Here is a 25,255-nt window from a genome sequence, read left to right as displayed (position 1 = left end):
ATATTTTTTTTAAGCCAGAGTTAGGCTGTTTAGAGTTCATTTCTTTACTGAAATATTTAGTGAATTTCCCATATGGTGTTAGTATTATGTTTGTGCTCAGCTTAGAATGGTGTGTTGATTTACATTGTTTAAACTGAAAGGTGTCAAGTCAATAGTGATGTGTGTCTTTGTCCTGTATGCCCAGGTCCCATATCTGAACAAAAGATGTTGTTAATGGGGCATTAATTTCAAATTTGTAATATATTAGAGAACCAGAGGTTGCTTCAGAATTTACTTCTAAAATGTGGGAATCCTTTCTAATTCTTTATTTCAGTTTGTTTAGTTCAAGTGCCACCAAATACAAAAGCATTATTTGGAAATTAACAAACACTTGCCCCTTAACTAACTAATTCTGCCAGATACTATTTCACATCTGTAAACTATTAATAGATCAGGTAACCCTAGCCATGTGATTAAAACAGACTATTCAAAGTTTAGAGTCTACATAATTAAATACTCTGCACTAAAATTATTCTTTAGTTAATGGTCCCACCTTTTCTTTCTCCTTTTTTTTTTTTTTTGAGGCAGAGTCTCTTTCGCTGCCCAAACTGGAATGCAGTGGCGCTATCTTGGCGCACTGCAACCTCTGTCTCCCTGGTTCAAGCAATTTTCCTTCCTCAGCCTCCCAAGTAGCGGAGATTACAGGCACCTGCCACCATGCCTGGCTAATTTTTGTATTTTTAGTAGAGATGGGGTTTCACCATTTTGGCCAGGCTGGTCTTGAACTCCTGACCTCAAGTTATCCACCCACCTCGGCCTCCCAAAGTGCTAGAATTACAGGCATGAGCCACTGCCAAATGGTTTGCTTTTAATTAAAGTTGTTTATTTTATTTCTTAGACTTTTAAAAATAGTCTATAATTTTTTCCTTTGAGGAAAACTTTAGCAAGTATTCATTTACCTAAAGCAATCTATATTTGCGTAATAGTATTTTATATTAGTGTGTCCTTGTGATGACCCCATTTTGATAATTTTGAGCAAAGACGTGGGAGACAAAGATCTGTGCTTCATGTTACACAGTATTCTTCTTTTTATTTTTATTTTTTAACTTTTATTTTCGATTTGGGGGTAAATATGAAGGTTTATTATATAAACACGTGTTACAGAGATTTGTGTACATACTATTTTGTCAACCAGATATTAAGCCCAGTACCCAACAGTTACCTTTTCTGCTTCTCTTCCTCATCCCCTTCTCCCTACTCAAGTAGACCCCAGTATCTGTTGTTTCCTTCTTTGTGTTCAGAAGTTTTTATCATTTAGCTCCCACTTATAAGTGAGAACATGTGGTATTTGGTTTTCTGTTCCTGCATTAGTTTGCTAGCGATAATAGCCTCCAGCTCTATCCATGTTCCTGCAAAAGACATGATCTTGTTCTTTTTTTATGGCTGTGTAGTATTCCATCATGTATATGTACCACATTCTCTTTATACAATCTGTCATTCATGAACATTTAGGTTGATTCCATGTCTTTGCTATTGTAAATAGTGCTGCAGCTAACGTCGTGTGTATGTGTCTTTATGGTAGAATGATTTATATTCCTCTGGGTATATACCCAGTAATGGGATCGCTAGGTCTAATGGTAGTTCTGCTTTTAGCTCTTTGAGGAATCTCCATACCATTTTCCACAATGATTGAACGAATTTGCAATACCACCAACAGTATAGAAATATTCCCTTTTCTCTGCAACCTCACCAGCATCTGGGTTTTTTTTTGACTTTTTAATAATAGCCATTCTAACTGGTGTGAGGAGGTATCTCCTTGTGGTTCTGATTTGCATTTCTATAATGATCAGTGATATGAAGTTTTTTTTCAAATGCTTGTAGACTGCATGTATGTCTTCTTTTGAGGGTGGCTTTTTAATGTGCTTTGCCCACTTTTTAATTGGGTTATTTGTTGTTCTTTTGTAAATTTAAGTTCCCCATGGATGCTAGCTATTAGACCTTTGTCAGATGCATAGCTTGCAAATATGTTCTCCCATTTTGTAGGTTGTCTGTTTACTCTATTTTTCTAACAAAGCAAAAGCATGTGGGGATGAACAGCAATAAGAAGCCAATACTGAGTTGCACTAAGCTCAGTGATAAATTGTGGGAGAATGTTTTTTAGAAGTGATATTTCTCTATGTATCTAATTCAAAACCTATGAATAGTTAAGATTATGCCCTCCTTTAGCCAATTGAAAACTCTTGCTTTCAATATAAACAATAGAAATAGAGCTAACAACCGGAAGAAATTAGGATATGTATTAACAATTGATTTACAGCCAACTTGGTTTTTTTTATTTTAAAACATATTCAAGCAAAATTAAATCATTTTGGGAGCCTTATGTTAATTTTCTTGATAAGGATCCTCAAAAGTGTCTAGATTATGAGAGAATCTTACTTTTAATTGTTTCAAGATTTTACTTAAGGATCTATTAAGTCCTCCATATTTGTCAAAGCCTTATGTAAGGGACAAACTATCTTTTTTTCATACTTCATGGGGACAAAAAGCCCATGTGGTGTTGATAGCATCTGAATGAGAAATAGGTTTAGGCGAAAGAAAAATATTTCAAAAGGCAGGTTGTTAGTTATATGTATGTATTGTCTTCTGTTAAGAAACTCTATTTCTTTTAACTAGTTCCATCTACTTTCTTTCCAGTTAACTACACATTAACTTAAAATACTGTCTACATTCCTTATTCACTTGCAGAACCCTCTGATAATATCTTTAACATGCTGGTACGTAATCAAGAGTCCCGTTTTCTCCTTTAGGTCAGATATTCGTAAAATCTATAAATAGTGCTGTATTTGTACATGTTGCATGCTTCTTTACAAAAAGCTGCATTTCCTTTAGCTAGAATAAAATGGCAACACAGATCCAGAGAGTACTATTGATTTGTATCATAGTGGGCTGGGGGGAGGAGATTAACAGGAAATTATGAGTCAGATGCAGCAGAATGAGTAATTTTTTTTATTCTGAGCTATCAAAAGTGTCTTTCAGGGACCAAAAAGGGCATTCAAAGCCGTTTCCAAAGAGAATCTGTAAGCCTTTTTATGTATTAGCTTTTGAAGTATAGTTTATACATAGTACATTCCCGCTGCTTCTGTGCCTCTGCTTGTTGAGGTAACCTTTGTTTCTGACTCCAAACAGTCGGAGATGTTTTTGTGTTTGATTTTTGTCTCAAACTTTTCAGTTTTTATAGAAGCTTTGGCTAGGTATCACAGTTGGAGAGATAACAATGATAATTACTTTTGCTGCCTTTTAGTAGCTCTGATGTAAAATAATTTTAGATAGAAGGTTGTAATATTTTATGAAAATAACAGATTTGAATTTACATGTGTAGATTCAAGGTCTTATTATTATCTTGGGCCTTCCCCTTAAGTGAGAATGAGCCACAAAAATATGTTCAGTTATTGACTCTACAAGTAATCATTGAGTACCTACCATGTACTAGGTGCTTTTAGATACTAGAGTTGTAAACAACAGAGAAAGTCCCTTGAGGGAAATAAGAGATAACTAATAAACCATGAAAAAGTAAGTAAATAATATACTGCCATATAATCATGGTGCCTTGAAGAAAATTGAAGCTACTTAAGGGATAGGAAGAACAAGGAGTAATGTCCAAATTCTGTTTTATATAGGTAGTATGATCAGAGTTTCATTATTGGAACAAAAGAGGCTCCTAACACTCAAGAAACTTCAAGGGTTTTAGGAGCTCTTTGTCAGGAACCGCGGACAAAGATCAAATATATATCCCCTCCCCTCCCCTCCCCTCCCTTCCTCGTCACCCAGGGTGGAGTACAGTAATGCAATCCCAGCTCACTGCAGCCTCAACCCCCTCACCCCCAGGCTCAATCAATCCTATGCTTCAGCCTCCTGAGTAGCCAAGACCACAGGTGTTTGCCACCATGGCCAGCTAATGTTTTGTATTTTTTTGTAGAGACAGGGTTTCGCCATGTTGCCCGGGCTAGTCTCGAACTCCTGGACTCAAGCGATCCAACTGCCTCTGCCTCCCAAAGTGCTGGGATTACAGGTGTGAGCCACTATGCCTGGCCTATATATTTATTCATACCATACTGTGTAATGCAAAGATTCCTCTGAGATGGGAAAATAATTTTTGTTTAAATTCTTCAACTGTACTAATTTTAAGTTTTCTTGATTAGCCTTAAAACAATTGTTTTCCTCCCAATCCTTACCTATCTCATCTTTTCTGTATAGCAGACAATATGAAACACCCTTTGAAGGCAACTTAATTAATCAAGAGATCATGCTAAAACGGCAAGAAGAAGAACTGATGCAGCTGCAAGCCAAAATGGCCCTTAGACAGTCTCGGTTGAGCCTATATCCAGGAGACACAATCAAAGCGTCCATGCTTGACATCACCAGGGATCCATTAAGAGAAATTGCCCTTGAAACGGCCATGACCCAAAGAAAACTTAGGGTAAGTTGATTCTCAGGTTACTACACATCTAAACCTGCTCTCACAGGGAACTCTTGGGCAAAGTACTTTTAAAAATTGCTATACATATCCATCTAAAGTTACCTGAAGATGAAACTGAATCCCATGTTTTTTCCACTGGAATTAAGTATCTTTTTGGTTGATATTAAAATAAACATATAGCTGTTTTCACTATTTTAACTATAACATGGATGAATTTAGAGTATCCTAACTATATAATTTAAAAGTATATTCATAATCCTTAAAGTTAACTGGCTCTATTTGGTATTGTAGGGGATTTTTTTTTAATATTAAGAAATCTATTATCCCATATATTGAGAAGATCAGACATGGAAAGTTCAAGTTCCAAAGTTCAAGAGTGTTATCAAGTGCATTCCACCTTCCTGAGAATGTTATCAAGTACATTTCATCTTGCTGCTCTGTGATTCTCAGAATTTTAGTAATAATTCACTTTATAGCTAAAAGAGAACTCCATTACCTCCAAATATCATATCCTCATATTTACAGTATCCAACGACAGGAAGGAACAAGTCTGTACCTTGTATCTTGTGGTGGATATTTTTATGTGTCTGTTCTTCTAATTGATGTATTTTTCTTTCAACATATGACTTTATATTTTTATAAACATAAAATCAAAATGAACAGTTTTCTCATGTAAAATATCTTAAACATTTTCAACTTCTATTATTGTTACTGCTGTAAAATATTATGTGACTTTACTGTGTACTATAATTTCTTTAGTCAGTTCCCAGTTATTGTACATGAAAGTAATGCTCTATTGGCAGGCTCCCTCCACAGGCCAGCACTGGTCCATGGCCTGGTCACAGCAGGAGGTGAGCAAGGAGTCAGCATTACCACCTGAGCTCCACCTCCTGTCAGATCAGCAGCAGCATTAGATTCTCATAGGAGCATGAACCCTGTTGTGAACTGCGTTGCATGTTCCTTATGAGAATCTAATGCCTGATGATCTGAGGTGGAACAGCTTCATCCCAAAACCATACCCTCTTTCCTGTCTGTGGATAAATTTTCTTCCACAAAACCCATTCCTGGTGCCAAAAAGATTGAGGACTGATGCTTTAATGAACATTCCTGTAGTTAACTCATTACAGATAACTTTCTCCAAGTAGAATAGCCAAGCCAAAGGTAGACACTGTTAAGACATTTGATACATATTGTCAAATCACTCTTCCAAAAGTTTGTGCCAGTTTATGCTTTCTATGGTGATGGCTGTCTTTTTATATTCTTACCTATTCTGGATATTATTCTTTCTTACTATCACTGACTTGAAAGGTGAAGTAATATCTCATTTGTAATGTTAGTTTAAAATAATTCTTCAAAAGCAAAGTAAATATTAGTAAACATGGTAAAATCTAGAATGATTTTTTTCTTTTTAGTTCTGTATCAAAATTATATTACCCTATTCTATTTCCATTTTTCTTTGTTTCAGAGAATTATCTTAAAGCCCATTTATATGCTCTGAAGTTAATAGAATTCAAATTTCCTTCACAGTATTCTAAGGAGAAAAAACTGTTGGATGGTGAAAATTGCATTGAACTACAAATTGGAAGACATGTATTCTATTCCTTATAATGCTGTTATATGACTTTATGTAAATTTTAAAACCTCTTTATTCCTCATTGGGCTGATTTTTAAAATGTGGAAGTGGGTTATAGTTTATAAGACACTGTCCAATTTTAAAGTTTTTAGATTCCAATAAAATATAACTGCATGTATTTCAGCTAAAAGGAAGAAACTCAGTAAGGTTTCATCAATTTATTATTACCAATATCTACATCAAAACTAAGCAATAGACAGGATGTCATACAAAATAGTGTGGGCTTCCAATATAATAATTCAGTGAGCTGCACAAAGGGTACATACATATACACCCCTTTTTCCTAAACCATAATTTCAGAGAATTAAACTAGACTTTGGTTCATTCACAATTCATAAATTATAGATTGTACCTTTATAGCATACCACTGTTATATATCATTTCACTAAAAACCTGTTTTGTTTTTTAGGCAGTCGATTTCTAGCTATTTCAAACCAAACAGTTCTTCATCAGAGATATGCTGTATCAGTGATTAGATAATTTGAAATACTGGTCATTAAAGGACTACATAGTGTTTTTTCTGAAAAGAGCTAGAGGTTATATTTTTGAGGCTGAAAAGAGTAATAGGACTAAGAGGTACAGTTTCACAATTGAATTAATATTCTTTTCCAAGACATAAATTTCTAGAATTTTTTTCTTCGTTTGGTACAAACTCGTTCATACCCTGTTGCCATAGTTGATCTTTATTACATTCTGTGTTTCCCATGGCAAGCCATATTCATTCTTTCTATTCTTGCTTAAAATATGTCCTATTGGGTCACTGAATATTAACCCTTAATGTTAAACTTTTACTTTTACATAAGTGGTATCTGTCACATATTATGCACTCAATTAAATTGAACAGAATTCCTACACCAAGCAATCAAATGAGGTGTACAATCAAATGGAAATAAGAAACCAACAAAAATAAAACTCTGATAATGTCCATTAATTCAAGCACACACCTGCGCATATATGCAAACCACCTGCCTCTGGCGTCAAGAGTAGCCCCGGTTTCCTTCTGCCTTTTGCCAATTAAGACATAATCTTTCAGTCTTTTCTCAACCCTTCTCCCAACCAGAGTCTAACTTGTTTTAAGTTGTCTCCTGCACTAGTCCTCCCTTGGCCAAAACCCTAGAATATGCAAGAGGAGAAAAGGGAAAAGGTAGACTGAGAAGCAGTAAATAGAGTGTGCAGTCCATGTTCCCCATCTCATGGGTCCTTTATTTCCTGAGATATTTTCTTGCTGGGGACATTGATAGGGATCAGAGACTATATGACTGATACTATCCCTAGTTGCCACTATTTAAAACAAAAAGTACAGTGTCACAGCGTTCCAAGAATGTGAATACAGGTGGATATGTATAGGCATAAAGTAGATGTCTTTTAACTATGACCGGTTTTTTTTGGTTTTTGTCTGTTTGCTTTTAATTTTTTTTTTAAGAGACAGGGTCTTACTCTGTTGGTGAGGCTGGAGTTTAGTAGTGTGATTATAGCTCAAAGCAGCCTGTAACTCCTGGGCTCAAGTGATCCTCTGGCCTCTCAGCCTTCCATGTAACTGAGCTATAGGCATGCACCACCATGCCCAGCTAACTTTATTATTTGTGGAAACAGGGTCTAACTATGTTGCCCAGATTGGTCTCAAACTCCTGGCCTCAAGCAATCTTCCTGCCTCAGCCTCCCAAAGCTCTGGGATTAGTCACCTAGCCTAGGACATGTTTTAGGCTGAATATCACTTTCTAAGACAATGAGATTCTAAGACAATACAGTAGCAATATTAAGCCAAATCTTTATATGACCTTGATAACTCTTTATTACTTCAAGACTATTTTTTTTGAGAGTCTGAGTCTATTTGAATGCCAAATAATGAAAACCCTGTAAAACAGTATAAAAGTGAGGCTTTTTTTTTTTGACATCAATAGTAGAAAACAAAGATGAGAAAAAACTTTTGTTTAAACTTAATGTAAGGCATACTCCATTCCTGTTCTTGGTAAAGTCCAGTATATGTCTTCACTGAAAGATTCAATATTTGTTTTAGATCCCCTAGTTCTAATGTGATTTTATAGTTTCATATGTAATTTATTATTGTAACATTATTTAATGGTTAAAAAAATATATATTGATTCTGCTTATGTAATTTGCAGAATTTCTTTGGCCCTGAGTTTGTGAAAATGACAATCGAACCATTTATATCTTTGGATTTGCCCAGGTCTATTCTTGTAAGTAATAAAACCAATTTGTGTCACTCTTAGAAAATAATTTTGATAATTTAGTATTAAAAACCAGTTAAAATTCTTATAATGCTTATTTTAATAAATGCCACTTATTTTTTCAATTATAGACTAAGAAAGGGAAGAACGAGGATATCCGAAGGAAAGTAAACATAATGCTTCTGAATGGGCAGAGACTGGAACTGACCTGTGATACCAAAACTATATGTAAAGATGTGTTCGATATGGTTGTGGCGCATATTGGCTTAGTAGAACATCATTTGTTTGCTTTAGCTACCCTCAAAGGTACCAAGACATTTTATATTCAGAGTGCAATGTAGAAACTTAGCAACAAGCAGACTTCCTATGCTGCTTATCATGCCTGACTTCATTTTGACAAATTGTAACTAAATGAACTAATTAGTATAAGTGAGTTAGGAACTCCCTTTCTTCTCCCAGCTACTTTCATTGTTTTAATAGCTATGTTTGCTAGTCACCTTCCGTATCTGACTGTGAAGATTTTTTTATTTTCTGCTATGGCTATATAAAAATAGATTTCAATTATATTTTAGGGGCCGTTTTATATGATAATGGCCTACATGTGTACTCTAGAAATTAATGTCCTAATATGGTCTGAATGTATAGCAAGACCCTATTTCTGAGCTTCCACATCAACTTCTTTGGCCTACTATCCTAAAAGCATAGTGTCTTTTTTTAATGTCAATTGACATTATAAAAAAAAAAAAAAAAGACATAGAAAATGTCTTTTTTATGTTAATTGATGACTAAAAATTAGTTTCTTCACTTATCTTTTAAACATTGTATCCCCTTAACTCCCTGAGGTTCACAACCACAGTGGTGTAAGAACACAGCTTCAGTAGAAGCCTCTCCTATTTATCAGTTAAGAGTTGCCATAGCAGTAAGAAACTTTTTGGAATTGATCTTCTTTTTAAATAAACCATTATATTTATAAATTACTCTTTAATATTTCAGTTTCCTGATTACCTCAAAATTTAACTTGGAATGCTTAAACAACAAAGTACCATAAATGACAGTTGACAGGCTAACGGATCCTAAAACTCTATAAGCTCATAATGACCTCTGTACCCTAAAAGAAATATTTTCCTCAATATAGCTTAATGAATTCTTGTGCCTTAAAAATGAATAATTTATGCTGTAGACTCATCCAATAAATAGTCAGTTAGTACCTACTGATGTTCTATCACTTACTAATTTCACTTTTAGACAAATCAGTCAATGTCGTCTACATGAAGATAATTCAGTTCATCCAAATTTCTGCTTATAGTATACCTAATTTCTCATAGATTCTGGTCAAATCAGATTGTATTGAATAATTCTTTTATTTGAAGAAAGTAAATAATAGTTAACTAATGACATTAAAACATAAAATGATGCATGTCATTCCTCCTAGGTTTCAGCTGGTAGCTCAATAATAAGCACTTAGCTAATATTTATTAATGTTTACTGTGTACTGTGTGCTTTAACAAGTATTTTCATTCATTATGTCATTTGATCCTTATAACAATGCTGTAAAACAAGAATTATCACTATCCTCATCTTAGAGACAAGAAAACTGATGTCTAGAGAGGTAAAATGATATATTCAGTGTCATACAGATGGTAAATGTTGTGGCCGGGTATTGAATCTGGGACTGTATGTCTCTAGAGCCTCCATTCTTAAAAGAGTGGGTCGTACTGCCTTGCATCTGCATACAGTGTCTCAGAGTTCCCTGACACATTTTTAATAGTCTTGTATTTATATTCTCATATGATACTATCTTATGCAAATCTGACTCAAAAGTGCAGAAGTCAGAAGAAAATACTATTGTTTTATTTTATCTGAATATTTTTCTCATTCTGTTTTAGATAATGAATATTTCTTTGTTGATCCTGACTTAAAATTAACCAAAGTGGCCCCAGAGGGATGGAAAGAAGAACCAAAGAAAAAGACCAAAGCCACTGTTAATTTTACTTTGTTTTTCAGAATTAAATTTTTTATGGATGATGTTAGTCTAATACAGTGAGTACACAAGTTTCTCTTTTGCTCTTTTTGGACACCAGTCCTTTGACCATTTAGCTTACTGATACTGAATTACTTTATTCCAATCAATGATAATGTCTGCTTTATAATAAAAGTAATATTTCCTTCAACACAGTTTATTTAATCCTTATGCCTTAAAAGCTTAATAATAAGGTTAATAATAAATTTATGGAAACTAACCTTACATGCCTATAATAAAAATCACCCCAGTGTTCAAAATCAGAAGCCAAGATGTCTGTGTGTATTTGTTTTTCTAGACATACTCTGACGTGTCATCAGTATTACCTTCAGCTACGAAAAGATATTTTGGAGGAAAGGATGCACTGTGATGATGAGACCTCCTTATTGCTTGCATCCTTGGCTCTCCAGGCTGAGTATGGAGATTATCAACCAGAGGTAGGATTTATGTTTTTTTCCAGAAACATTTTTGTTTGGTGTTCTTACCTTTAACATAGTTAAGTATTTGATGTTTAAATCTGAAGTTGTTGTGGTTTTGTTTGTTTATTTGTTTGTTTGTTTGTTTTGAGACAGAGTCTCACTCTGTCACCAGGCTGGAGTGCAGGTATGATCTTGGCTCACTGCAACCTCCGCCTCCCAAGTTCAAGCAATTCTTCTGGCTCAGCCTCCTGAGTAGCTGAGACTATGGGCACTCGCCACCATGCCCAGCTAATTTTTGTATTTTTAGTAGAGATGAGGATGTCACCATGTTGGCCAGGATGATCTCGATCTCTTGACTTCACGATCCGCCTGCCTTGGCCTCCCAAAGTGCTGGGATTACAGCTGTGAGCCACCATGTGCAGCCTAGATCTGAAGATTTTTGAGGCTTCTTTGGTATCTCAAAATGACCAAGTACTCCATATATTTTGATAATATAATATTGTGAAGTGTGTGACTCCCCCCCTCCCCCATTTAAAGTTATCCTGTTTTGGAGTTTAGAAATGGCTACCACTTACCCCTCCTTCTCCCAAGTTCTAACCTATAGAGACTAGACACAGGAATTATTAATCAAATATAGATTAAAAGGATCTTCTGCCTTCCACATGATAGGCTGGCAGCCTGGCAGAGCAGACTGTATGGAGAAGTGACAGTATACTTAAAGCCTGATGTTTCTAAATAAAAGTGATCTAAGAGAAAGCAAGGCTAAAAACTGTGCCATTGGAGCACCATCCTTCACAATGTTCATACTAAACTATAGTGACACGAGGCCCTTGAATGTCACACTCCTCAACCTTGCTAATCAGTTCATTTTGTCTCACTGATTAAAAAAGAAAGACTGATGCATTTCTTCTAAAACTCATTCCTTAGAGAGAGAGGTAGAAATAGAAGTACTTCATCTCTTAGCCAAATCAAGAACTTTAAGATAGAAGGAAGAGCCCAGCACAGTGGCACATGCCTGTAGTTCCAGCTACTCGGGAGGCTGAGATGGGAGGATCACTTGAGCCCAGGAATTCTGGGCTGTAGTGCACTATGCCGACCGGGTGTCTGCAACAAGTTTGGCATCAATATGGCAGCCTCCCACAAGCGAGGGACCACCAGGTTACCTAAGGAGGGGTGAACCAGCCCAGGTCAGAAACAGAGCAGGTCAAAAACTCCTGTGCTGATTAGCAGTGGGATCGCACCTGTGAGTAGCCACTGCACTCCAGCCTGAGCAACATAGTGAGACCCCGTCTCTTTAAAAAAAAAAAAAAAAAAAGATTGAAGAGAGTTTACTCCAATAAAAGGGAAAAAATTGCTTGTGAAACATTCTTTTTTTCTAGGTTCATGGAGTGTCTTATTTTAGAATGGAGCACTATTTGCCTGCCAGAGTGATGGAGAAACTTGATTTATTCTATATCAAAGAAGAGTTACCCAAATTGCATAGTACTTATGTGGGAGCTTCTGAAAAAGAGACAGAGTTAGAATTTTTAAAGGTAAGCAGGGCAAGATTACAAATGATAAGCTCTGTATCTTTTTCAAGTAAGCAAGAAGTGTTGGAGGACACATATCTAAAAGGTCAAGTGCCAATAACTGATACTGTGCATAATCTCATCTCATTTATTGCTGACTAAAATTGTGATATTCTAATTTCCATTTTGTAAAAGAGGGAAATGAGGCTCAAAGAGGAAATGTAATATTCCCAGAGTCAATGGCTAGTGTGTGGGGCAAATATGATTTGAACCCATATCTATCTAGCTATTAATCCAATGCTTTTATCTAATTCCATACTCTAAATCAAAATACATCATACAGAAGAAACAAATAAATTTGGTGAATGACTTGATATAAGAGGCAAGTTCATACTGATTCTAAAATTGTTTTGCTTTTTCTCAAAAGTTTTAAAATTCAGTTGCATCCTTTAAAAATGATCTCCTTTGACTGCATGTCTCACATCTAGGTCACACTGATGCAAGAGGTGGGCTCCCAAGGTCTTGGGCAGCTCTGGCCTTGTGGCTTTGCAGGATATAACCCCACTCCTGGCTGCTTTTATGGGCTGCTGTTGAGTATCTGCAGCTTTTCCAGGTGCATAGTGCAAGCTGTTGGTGGATCTACCATTCTAGGGTCTGGAGGACAATGGCCTTCTTCTAACAACTCCACTAGGTGGTGCCCCAGTAGGGACTCTACGTGGGGGCTCCAACCCCACATTTCCCTTTCCTACTGCCCTAGCAGAGGTTCTCCATGAGGGCCCCACCCCTGCAGCAAACTTCTCCCTGGGATCCAGGCATTTCCATACAGCCTCTAAAATCTAGGCAGAGGTTCCCAAATCTCAGTTCTTGAATTCTGTGAACCCACAGGCTCAACACCATGTGAAAGCTGCCAAGGCTTGGGGCTTCCACCCTCTGAAGCAACAGCCCAAGAGGTACCTTGGCCCCTTTTAGTCACCACCAGAGCAGCTGAGACGCAGTGCACCAAGTTCCTAGACTCTAAACAGCATAGGAACCCTGGGACCCGCCCACAAAACCATCTTTTCCTTCTAAACCTCCAGACCTGTGATGGGACGGGCTGCCACAAAGATCTCTGACATGCCCTGGAGACCTTCTCCCCATTGTCTTGGTGATTAACATTTGGCTCCTTGTTATTCATGCAAATTTCTGCAGCCAGCTTGAAATTCTCAGAAAATGGGTTTGTTTGTTTTTTTTTATTTACTATCACATTGTTAGGCTGCAAATTTTCCAAACTTTTATGCCCTGTTTTTCTTTTAAAATAGAATGCCTTTAAAGCACCCAAGTCACACCTTGAATGCTTTGCTATTTAAAAATTTGTTCCACCACATACCCTAAATCATCTCTCTCAAGTTTAAAGTTCCAAAAATCTCTAGGGAAGGGACAAAATGTTGCCAGTCTCTTTGCTAAAAAAATAATAATAATAACAAGAGTCATCTTTGCTCCAGTTCCCAACAAGTTCCTCATCTCCACCTGAGACCACCTCAGCCTGGACCTCAAAGCCATTTAGTCTCTAGGAAGTTCCAAACTTTCCCACATTTTCCTGTCTTCTTCTGAGCCCTCCAAACTGTTCCAGCCTCTGCCTGTTACCCAGTTCCAAAGTCACCTCCACATTTTCAGGTATCTTTTCAGCAATGCCCCACTCTACTGGTACCAATTTACTGTATTAGTATATTTTCACACTGCTGATAAAGACATACCTGGGAGAAGTTTAATGGACTTATAGTTCCATGTGGCTGGGGAGGCCTCACAATCATGGCAGAAGGTGAAAGGCATGTCTGACATGACAGCAGATAAGAGAAGAGAGCTTGTACAGGGAAACTCCCCTTTTTTAAACCGTCAGATCTTATGAGACTTATTCACCATCAAGAGAACAACACAGGAAAGATCTGCCCCCATGACTCAGTTACGTCCCAGTGGGTCCCTCCCATAACACATGGGAATTCAAGATAAGATTTGGGTGGGGATGCAGCCACACCATATCATACAGTTTCATTATCTTTGTGTCACCATTTACCGAAGTATGTTGCTATGGTATGGTATTATTCCAACAGGTCTGCCAAAGACTGACAGAATATGGAGTTCATTTTCACCGAGTGCACCCTGAGAAAAAGTCACAAACAGGAATATTGCTTGGAGTCTGTTCTAAAGGTGTCCTTGTGTTTGAAGTTCACAATGGAGTTCGCACATTGGTACTTCGCTTTCCATGGAGGGAAACCAAGAAAATATCTTTTTCTGTATGTCCATTTAACCTCCTTTTATTATATTTTCAAATGATATTACCAACTTCCAATGTAATATATTAACAGACTTTCCTTAGACCCTGCCATTCAGTGGAGCTAACACATCTTAATACTATTTGACTCTTCCTTTGTAGTTGTGGAAAGTATTATTGAGATTTTATTTATGTCTGGTTTTTTTAACAGGTAATTTTTAAAAGATTATTACACATTCCTAGCTGGTTATATGCTCAATTAACTTTAGTTAAATTACAACCAAGTTGAATTCTCTGAATAAGTCAGAACTTATTCTAGAGTTATAACTTCTCACATGGAAAAATCTTCCTAATGTTTTTAAGATAGAAAATAATATGTTTAAGATAGAAAATAATATGTTTATGGAAGATAGTGAACAATAAAGGCATATTTTGATCTTGGATCTAGTTGGGATATCTGAATATTAAAGTCCCATTGGCAGACTTCAGAGATGAATAAAAAATATTAATATGTTCAGATGTTTCTTTTCCTAATGGTATTCGGGAACTACTAATACCTTTAGTTCATATTTAGGCTAAGTATAGTCTCAGCAAAACAGTGTTTATAAAGTTACCAAGATCCTGATGGATCTGGATAATCTTCAACCCCGAGACCATTTCTAGACCTAAAGGTTAGTTGATTGGTTTCCTCTGAAACCCAGAGGTATCGCTAAGATTGCCAGATAATGTGTTCTCCAGACCACCCACATCTTCTCAAGATTGTCAGGACCAGGAAATTACTTGGGCTTAATTTCCCTTCCCCCAGCGGAAATGCTGCAGAGCCCATGCCCGAGGAAACCTTAGATTAAGTACAAATCCAGTTTAGACTGTTTTGAAAAGGCGGCAAGTCATAATCACACACCATTTAGCTCTATCTAATTTGCCAAGCTACCACACTAACCCCCATCTATTGAACTAGCCATGATTAGTTCATTTTTAAAGATCTGCAATAATAGAGACTATATCACATTCACATGTAAATTATTCCTGTATTTAATAGCATTCATTTATCCTGAAGTTCTTTCTCCAACACAGAACTCTGTTGTTGTTTTTTTTTTAACCCTTCTTTTTTCTTCTACTAACCTCTGGGGAGATAGGAAGGTTACCATTTTGTCTTCTCATCTCTCACAACTGAGTTCTCTCAAGCACATTTCTTATCCAGTCATCCATTAACACTTGGAGAGAAACAAATATTCTTCGAAACTATACATCTTTCTTAGATATTAAATCATCTATACTATCACTTTTTATAATTAATATGAACCTCTGACCTATCTTTGGCATTTTTTGTGTGTGATTTTTGCTGCCTTTGGGTGTTTTATTATAGGTACCGGTTCTGAGTTCTTTTGACTGATCAACTAAGGAGATTCTGATCTTAATGCTTGAATCAGTGAGGGAGTTTTACAACTATGGAGTTCAGTGTCTTTGCAAATTCCTTGACAGTGGATAAATGTTATGTTTGTTAGGGGAAAAAAAAATGCTCTCCAAGTATTTGAAGAGTTACTGGGTATACTACTGATAATGAAGACTCCAGTTTGTTGCTACTGTGTCTTTAGTGCCCCTCTAATACTTACTGATTTCTGTTTCTAACAAGGAAAACAAGTTTAATCCCATTGGCAAAAATATCTAGCTAGAATTCAACAATGTTGTTTTATTTCTATTGCATTTATTATATTTTTATAGCTGGATTCTATTTATGGCAATTGGTGCTGGTTTTCTATTTACAGTTGTGTTATAAAGTTTCTTTAAAGTGAATTTATATAAGTAAGAAAAGTCCATTGAAAATTTTATAAATAAACAAGGCCAGAAATTATAAAGATGACATCTATATGATTGAAGTTTGGGTAATACTTTGTTACTATAACTTTTATAAGCCCACTAAATTTGGCTTTTCCATGCCTATTTCCACATTTGAAGTAAAGACAAGGGACATGAAGTAGAATAATCTGCACAGTAGCCAAGAGCTAGAGTATAATCTAAATGGACTTAAGGGATTCTCCAGCGACATTAGTATTACAGCCCTGACACATTGAACACTGGCCTTTTAAGGCATGGATCACCTGCAAGCCTCACCATATAGGTCACAAATTTGAGTATGCTCTCTTCCACAAGAGACATTCGTTTTTCAAGAAATATCAGAGAGATAAAACTGATTTGTGATTCCCCTACTTTCCCAATATTTGGCACAAATCACCATCTCTAAATATCAATGTGTTTTATCTCTCAATCCAACAGTTATGTTATCAGTACTTCTCCATCTCACATTTTCTTTAATTTTCCACAACTTCTACTCAGCCATTATGCCACACAGACTCTACTTGACTGAATTGCAGCTCTTATCATTATATATTAATAAAAAAATTTTTGTTAAACTTTTTTTTTACCCGATAGAGTAGAACACATATTTCTTATTTCTTTTTCAAATAGTTTTGGTGTTTATAAACATCACCATAAATTCAAAATATCAATAAACTTATCAAAGGAATTCATTTCTTTTGTTGATGACTGATATATAAAATCTAGATTTAGGCTACAATTTCTGAAAGTGGCAAACAATATTAATTTATTTCTTGCATTTGTTTAAAATAATACATGTGCCATATATTGACTTTTCAGTCAGCAACTGACCACAAGCAATGGTGGTCCCATAAGATTATAATTTGTATCTTTAGTATACCTTTTCTATGTTTAGATACATATTACACAAACAGTTGCCTACAGTATTCAGTATGGTAGCATGCTATACAGGTTTGAAGCCTAGGAGCAGTAGGCTACACTATATAGTCTAGGTGTGTAGTAGTAAGCCATCTCATCTATGTTTGTATAAGTACACCTCAGGATGTTTGCACAGTGACAAAATCACCTAATGATGTATTTCTCAGAACGTATCTTTATTAAGTGATGCATGCCTATATATGATTATATTTATATTAGATGTAAGTCAAAGAATACCCAGTGCCTAGTAACAGGAAATACAAATAATATCTCTACTTATTAATTATAATTATGAATACCCTTGGTTAATATTGTAGAAAAAGAAAATCACATTGCAAAATACATCAGATGGAATAAAACATGCCTTCCAGACAGACAACAGTAAGGTATGCCAGTACCTGCTGCACCTTTGCTCTTCTCAGCATAAGTTCCAGCTACAGATGAGAGCAAGACAGAGCAACCAAGATGCCCAAGATATTGGTAAGGAGAAGCAGATTATTTCGGATGACTCCTTGGAATATGCATAATTTTTGGCACCAAGTTTTAAAAGAACTGTCACGTTTAGGATGAAAACTTACAATGTATATACCTGTTAAATCAAGTCTATAAACGTGTCACAAATGCAGGCAATATTTCAGTTGAATGTTCACCCTGAGAGAAGACTCCTAGGGAGTACCTGCTTAAATGTCTGTTTTATACTTAGCAACAATAGGCTAGTTGATGTAAACATTATAAAAGTTTGGGCTTTGTTCTCTACCCTTGGTAAACTTTCCAATATTTGGAAAGGTAAGACCAACATGCTTGAAACACTAATATACAATAGAAGTTCAGGATTTCGATGACAGATTATTTTGTACAAACTTTGTGATCTATACTATCAGAAAAACAGGGAAATCAGAGGCTAGAGTGCTGAATAGGTGGCACTTGAATTGGATATGAAGGATAAAAATAATGCAAGTAGTTTGTAGATAAATGGGTGGGCTTCACAGATAAGGGAAAGAACACAGGAAACAAGGGAGAGGATGAGGGAAGTATGTACCCAGAACAGGACAGTAAAGAGACACACTTTCTGGGTGGCAGATTTACCACCTATTAGTTTTTCTTGGGTGCATCCCTGTTCTGAGATTGAGATGAGTAATCATAGTACCCAATACAAATGGTCAGATGAATGGTTTTACTTTCTTTTGAAAAGGAGCCAGCAGAAAAGAAAACTAATCTGACTCTGAAAAAATGTCTCAATTGGAACTGAAATATTTAAAGCTTACTCTGCAGTTAGAGATTAAAATTATACAGAATCTAATTCTGCATAGTAAATTCTTGTAGGTGTAAGTTAAACAGTCAGAAGTATGTGATTAAAAAATTGAATGGAATAGCACTGATGACCTTGTGCAGCAGGGTCCTACGAACTCTTTACCCAAACTGTCTCACATTCAGAAAATATTTTCTCCGTAGGACCAGACTAGGGCAATGGCAGACTATGACTAGATGTTTCTAAGCTTTTCAGATTCATGATGGGGGTGGAGGTTGTATGCTGATTTAAAATGAAGATTCCAGGAACCTGCATAAAACTCGGAGAGCTACAGTCTTTGGGACTTCGGTCCCTAGAATCTGCACTTTAACAGGCTTTCCTCAGTAATGATTTTTACACATGCTAAAGTACAATAACCACTGTTACAAAGTAATCTCATTATCCTTTTTCTGCTTTGCTCTGCTAGAAAGTTTATATGCTCTTATATATTTTCAAATTATAGTGAAATATCAGACCTATTAGAGCTGATGCCATCAGCATTCCTACTTTGACTAATACTCTATTCAGTACAATCCATAACAGTTGAAGGTTAGTTGTAGTATAGTGAACAGAATCAGAAGACAAAAGCTCAAAATTAGTCTCTCATCCTCAACATTTCTTATACTGAAGAACAATGTGGCATAGCAGTTAAGAGCATGAGCTCTGGAGCCAAACTGACAGTGTCAAATGAGGCTCTGTTACTTCTAAGCCCTAAAACCTTGGGCAAGCTACTTAAACTCTTTGCCTTAGTTACTTCATCTATAAAATGATTACCTTAAGTTAATACCTATATCAGAAAGTTATAAAAAGGAAATGAATTCATACATGTAGAGCCCTTTAAAACTAGCTGGCACAAAGTATTCAGTAAATACTTACTGAAGTATTCATTATCATTTTTGTCGTCACCATCATCAACATTGTTTTACCACTAGAAGATAGTACTACTAGTATGCTGTATACCACTGTACTATGTCATAGCGGTAGTAGCAGCAGCAGTAGTCGTAGATGAATGAGTGACCTTAGGAAAATAAGTGACTTTTTGGAATCTCAATCTTTTCATGGAGTGGGGGTGAGGATAATGTTGTGTATATATCACAGGTTTACCCCCAGGATAACAACAGCCATGTATCATTGCCTCATTTGTGAAAGCATTTTAAGATGGTGTGATCTATATCTTTCCCCTTGGCTTATAAGTAACTATCTGCCTATTTATTTGTACTACAAGTGAAAACAACTAATGTTATCTGTGAGATGTTAATGGGCTAACAAATGTATGCTGCTGCTTTAGAGTCATAGAATATTGGTGCAAGAAAGAACCTTAGAAGTCATTAAGTTCAAAATTTTACTGATGGTGAAACAGGTTCAGAGAAGATAGTGTTTTGCCCTCATGTCATATATAGAGGTCATATCTCTTAATTCCCAATCCAGTACACTTTCTGTTTGATGAGTTTCCCAAGAACTGATTTGCATGGATTTAAGATTAATAATCAATTATTGAGCATTTACTATTTGTAAGTGCAGAGTACTATGGGATAAGAGAATAAATGAAGTCCTTCTCCTCAAAGATAATATGATTAAGTTGACGATATAAGGAAGCCCAAAATGGTACAAGGGACTGAACAATAGCAGAAACAGAGATTAGGAAGTATGGCCTGCAGACTGCGTGTGGAGCTAGCAAGCCTTTGTGTTCGAACTTGAAACACTACTATTAACATACAGGTCCATTCTAATCTGTGCTGGAGTTCTTTCCAGGTACAAGGCAGTAGGAAAGACCAGATAAATGGATGGTTTATGATCCTATCCCATATCCAAGAGCAGGCAACAAATGGATTCGAATATATCATACTCCCTAATACGTTCACAAAACTGACTAAACTGAGCCTTATTTCTGCCAAAGTTTGGTCTACATTTTCCTTAAGGATGAAGAAATCTATTGAATGTTAGAGGCATTTTCTTCTGAAGACTCCATTTTGCTTCTTTGATTACAGGATGCTCATAAAGTAAATGAAAAGAGAATAGTGTTATCTGCTGTCATAAAAACTTTATATTTTAAGGTAAAGATGATAATGGGAATTTTTAACAAAAGTGTTTTTTTAAAGTCTTTTTTTTTAAGGTCTTATTTTAACTTGGTGCCCACTTCCACTTCAGAGAGAGATTATCGAATTTTCCTAGCGACAATAAGACATGTTTCTTTAAACTTCATCTTGATGCATGAATATTAAAAGCCTTTAATGTCTTCCTACCTCTTTTTACCTAAGAGAAAATATCAATGATTGATCTTCCTAGGAAGTAGAAGAAAAATAAAACAATCCAGGAATCTAAGTCAGTAATCATTTGATATTTTCTTTCTTCCTCCTCCTCTCCTTCCCTCCCTCCCTTCCTTCTCTTTCTCCTCCTCCTCCTTCTTTTTCTTCATCTTCTTCATCATCACCATCATGATCATCATCACCTGGGACCCTTGAGGGAGACATTTTCTTTATAAAAGGAAGTTTTCGAGCTGTGGTATATAGCAGTCAAACTTAATTCCATGTAGAATGCAACAACATAGAATTGCTGCTTTCCAGAGGGGATCAAAGGGATCCTTGTGATATGGATCAAAAACTACATGAAAAACTAAATCATTTGAAATCCTGTGCTCCTGTTCTTCATTTACATATGTTGCAATGCTGTTGTTGTTAGCCTCAAATATTAAAATATCAATGTGACACTGGTTCCTACAAAATATCATAGCCAAACACTTATTATAAAGCATCTCTAAATTTAGCCTCTATAAGACAACTTTGGATGTATATTTGGGAGTGAAAGAAATTGAAACATAAAGAGACACCCAGCGCCCTGATCATGTTAATTTACAGATTCTAAAACATAGAGATTAGTGCTGTGTGATTCTCCCATTCCTCTGTTGCCTCAGATAAATCACTAAGACAGCAAGATGAGAAGGGGAGTTTGGCATAGTGAAATAACAAAAGGCATAATTTGCCACAAAGGATTTTTTGTTTGTTTTTTGGTAACAGTATTATTGAGATATAATTCAATACCATACAATTCACCCATTCATAGTATGCAATTCACCATCATCACAATCTGCCTTAAGCTTTAAAAAATATGATAATCAAGAACAAGAACTTTTTCTGTGGGCAAAACTCTGCATAGCTTCTCTTTCAGGTGTGTATTCACCATGTCAGCTCATCCAGGTTTTATCTCTCCCTCTCCCTGTCCTTGGGCGTTGGGTGCAGGTATTTTAGCAGAGACAGTACTAGGGTTGAAAATTTCTGTATTAAATGTCGTTCTCATTTCTAACTGAAACCTATAAGGAATTTGGTGTCAGCAAGCCTGAACCAAAAACATTGTTGAGTCCAAGAAAATCATTAGATGAAGCAGGAAATGTTGAGTAGGCTGCAACTAAGAGAAAGCTAAAGTGATGAAGATATGATATGAAAACGAGATCTTCAGCCCTCCTTTTTAAAACCCTGATTGCCACACTTTGAAAGCTTTCTACTTAACGCTGGCAATCAAAATGATTAAAAACTGCATGCTGTTTAATTATTAACATAATTATTCTCATAAAGGTGCTGTGGCATTTCCATCATGTAAAGCAATCCTATTTCCTTGTAGAGAGAGCTTCGTTTAGGAGCCTGAATCTCCAAGCAGAGTCTGTTAGAGGATTTAATATGGGACGAGCAATCAGCACTGGCAGTCTGGCCAGCAGCACCCTCAACAAACTTGCTGTTCGACCTTTATCAGTTCAAGCTGAGATTCTGAAGAGGCTATCCTGCTCAGAGCTGTCGCTTTATCAGCCATTGCAAAACAGTTCAAAAGAGAAGAATGACAAAGCTTCATGGGAGGAAAAGCCTAGAGAGATGAGTAAATCATATCATGATCTCAGTCAGGCCTCTCTCTATCCACATCGGAAAAATGTCATTGTTAACATGGAACCCCCACCACAAACCGTTGCAGAGTTGGTGGGAAAACCTTCTCACCAGATGGCAAGATCTGATGCAGAATCTTTGGCAGGAGTCACAAAACTTAATAAGTAAGAACATAGTAACTAACCCAATTACGTATTTGTAAATTCTATGTTTCATACTTTTCTTTTTGTTTTGACGTTTTATTATTTTCACCATGTTTTTTTACATTGACACTTCCCTCCTACCTTCCTTTTCCCTCTTCAGTTCAAAGTCTGTTGCAAGTTTAAATAGAAGTCCTGAAAGAAGGAAACATGAATCAGACTCCTCATCCGTTGAAGACCCTGGGCAAGCATATGTTCTAGGTCAGCAAAAACAAGCTTACCTTCCTTGTCCCATACCTCCTGCTCAGAGTGAGGTGAACAAGATCATCTTAATTGCCAAGAAATTATTTTGGGTTCCATGTCCTAATTGCCAAATCTGAATATAAATTTGAGGCTACTTAAAATGCACCAAATCAAATTAACACTTGATTTAACAACTGATTACCTCATAGTACAGACTGTTGGCTTCTCTTCCTTCCACCACCACTCCCCCACTCCCCTCAGATAGTATCTTACTCTGTCACCCAGGCTGCAGTACAGTGGAGTGATCATGGCTCACTGCAGCCTCAAACTCCCAGGCCCAAGTGATCCTCCTACCTCAGCCTTCTAAATAGCTGGGACTATACGCATGCAGTACCACAACTGGCTAATTTTTTATATATTTTATAGAGACTGGGTTTCATCATGTTGCCGAGGCTGGTCTTGAACTCCTGGAGTCAAGGGATCTGCCCACCTTAGCCTCCCAAATTGCTGAGATGACAGGCATGAGCCACCACACCCAGTCTGTTAGCTTCTCTTGGTCACAGCAGCCATGACAGTTGTACTGAGACTGTCATGTGCCATTGCTTTGGATTACCTTTTTTGGCTTTTCCTTTCAAGACTTTGTAAATGAATTCTGGTCATGCTATAGTTTTAAAGAAACATTTACTTAGGATGCTTTCAGCTTAGCAGAAACAAAATTATCTCTAAAACTTTAGATAATTTTATGAAATGTGCTATGATTGATAGGTAGACATTCTTAGTTAAGTTTCTTTAAATACTGCCAGCTAGCAGAGCATATTATTTAAGTGAAGGGGTGTGTGTGTGTGCACGCGCGCATGCATTTGTGCATATAGGTATATGCATATACACATGCTACCTTTTAAGACAAATAGTTCAGGTTTCCTGTTGCCTTATGTAACTTAAAAGGGAAATGCACTAGAGTCAATCTTTCAAAATGATGGCTATTTAAGCACAGAGATCTGAACTACTACTCAAAACAGGAAACAGCATGGGAAACCAAAGGAAAACAAGGATTGTTTCCCTTCTGTTGTCTTACCAAATCCTACTACTTAACTCCCTCCTTAGGCCCAAGGTTTGTTAATTTATCTCTAATTACCCAAAGTCTAAAAGCTTTTTTAACTCTGTAGTTGGATTCGGGGCACGTGGAGTAAATGAAGACAAAAGAGAACTCTGCATTATAATACATAAATATTTATGGAAGCAACATTATTAATGGAGGCTTTCACAGCTTTCAGAGATTATACTATCATCAATTTAAATTCAGTCAGAAAAAACTTAGATAAAACTCCAAATTTCATTCTAATGAATGAAAATAGGCTAAGATTGATTTGATCTTGTAGGAAACACTTTTCAAAGTATGTTCACATATAATGGGGCCTTATACATTTTAAACTATTTTCATTATGAAGGCTTTGGTCTACATGAAAATTCATTGCATATCAGAAGGAAAATATTCTGTAGAAAACATAAAACACTCTTAAAAGGAAATTTTTCTGTATTTTTATTCATTATAACTGAATAATGAATTTTAACACTTGAACAAATCATTCATTCCAGTTTCATCTCATATTTGATATATCAAAATATCAGAAACAATATATTGGTGTTTGAATTTATGCTGCAAAACAAGTTATTACACTTAGCTGCTATTTAAAATAGTAAAAATGCCTACTGGAGGATGTTTTTCAGTGTTAATACAAGATGTTTCTACCTTATTGTTTTTTTATTTTTATGAACTTATCAGAAGAAATTATTTAGCTATCCAGCATCTGACCATCTTGTGAAATGTCTAATAATTTAATTTATGCCACAGGAATGACTATGCATAGTTCTGGAAATTCTTCATTTCAAGTACCCTTAAAAGAAAATGGTAGGTTTACAAAATGTTTTTCCCCTCATTTCCATCATTTTTCTCTTTTCTTGTACCTTACTGAGATAGTCTTGGACCTAACAATGAAGAGTCTTAAGTTCCATGCCAAAGACTTGGTCTTAGATTGAAGTTAAAGGAGAGTTGTATTTTTCAGCATCATGGTGATGTAATGGGACCTCTTATTTAGGCTAATGTTGATGAAATGACAAATTAGACATAAGGACACTAATTGGGAAGTAAAAATAATAGTTCAGGTGAAAGAGAATTTCTATTAAAAAGAGTTTTAACTGAGATGGCTATTTTAAAGGGATTCTTGAGCTGAGTCTTAGGGAGAAAGGAGGATTTATTCAGACAGAACAATAAAGATAAGCATTCCAGATCAAGGGCATGGCATTGTCAGAGACATGGAATCATGAGAAAAGAGATTTAGTGAACTGTGGGTGTCTCAGTATGGTGGCATGTGGGGGCCAGGGTGAAGTTTGACAGCTAAGTAGGGACCAGTTTTTAATCTTATGCTAAGTATTAGGAGGAGATTTTGAGGACTTTAAATGCCGAGATTATAATTTAGAAGGAATCTAA

At 36.1% G+C, this 25,255-nt stretch overlaps 1 protein-coding gene across 9 annotated transcripts in view; it reads left to right on the top strand.

The window, feature by feature from the left end:
• PTPN13 (protein tyrosine phosphatase non-receptor type 13) overlaps window positions 1-25,255 on the top strand; it is a 208,489-nt gene that overhangs the window by 117,413 nt on the left and 65,821 nt on the right. For 3 of the 9 annotated variants that reach the window (XM_032239688.1, XM_032239695.1, XM_032239690.1), the window contains 11 exons: window positions 4,234-4,456; window positions 8,213-8,287; window positions 8,410-8,584; window positions 10,165-10,318; window positions 10,597-10,735; window positions 12,097-12,249; window positions 14,313-14,495; window positions 17,545-17,707; window positions 22,131-22,548; window positions 22,688-22,785; window positions 24,620-24,676. In XM_032239688.1, coding sequence (XP_032095579.1) covers window positions 4,234-4,456; window positions 8,213-8,287; window positions 8,410-8,584; window positions 10,165-10,318; window positions 10,597-10,735; window positions 12,097-12,249; window positions 14,313-14,495; window positions 17,545-17,707; window positions 22,131-22,548; window positions 22,688-22,785; window positions 24,620-24,676 — 1,838 coding nt within the window. The remainder of the gene's footprint in view (window positions 1-4,233; window positions 4,457-8,212; window positions 8,288-8,409; window positions 8,585-10,164; window positions 10,319-10,596; window positions 10,736-12,096; window positions 12,250-14,312; window positions 14,496-17,544; window positions 17,708-22,130; window positions 22,549-22,687; window positions 22,786-24,619; window positions 24,677-25,255) is intronic. The other 6 variants (XM_032239692.1, XM_032239693.1, XM_032239696.1 and 3 more) reach the window with 4 other exon arrangements.

Source organism: Sapajus apella, unplaced genomic scaffold, assembly GCF_009761245.1.
Source record: "Sapajus apella isolate SASKATOON/1434 unplaced genomic scaffold, GSC_monkey_1.0 scaffold45, whole genome shotgun sequence".
Classification (NCBI taxonomy): Eukaryota; Metazoa; Chordata; class Mammalia; order Primates; family Cebidae; genus Sapajus; species Sapajus apella.
This window is presented reverse-complemented; position numbering and strand designations above follow the sequence as displayed.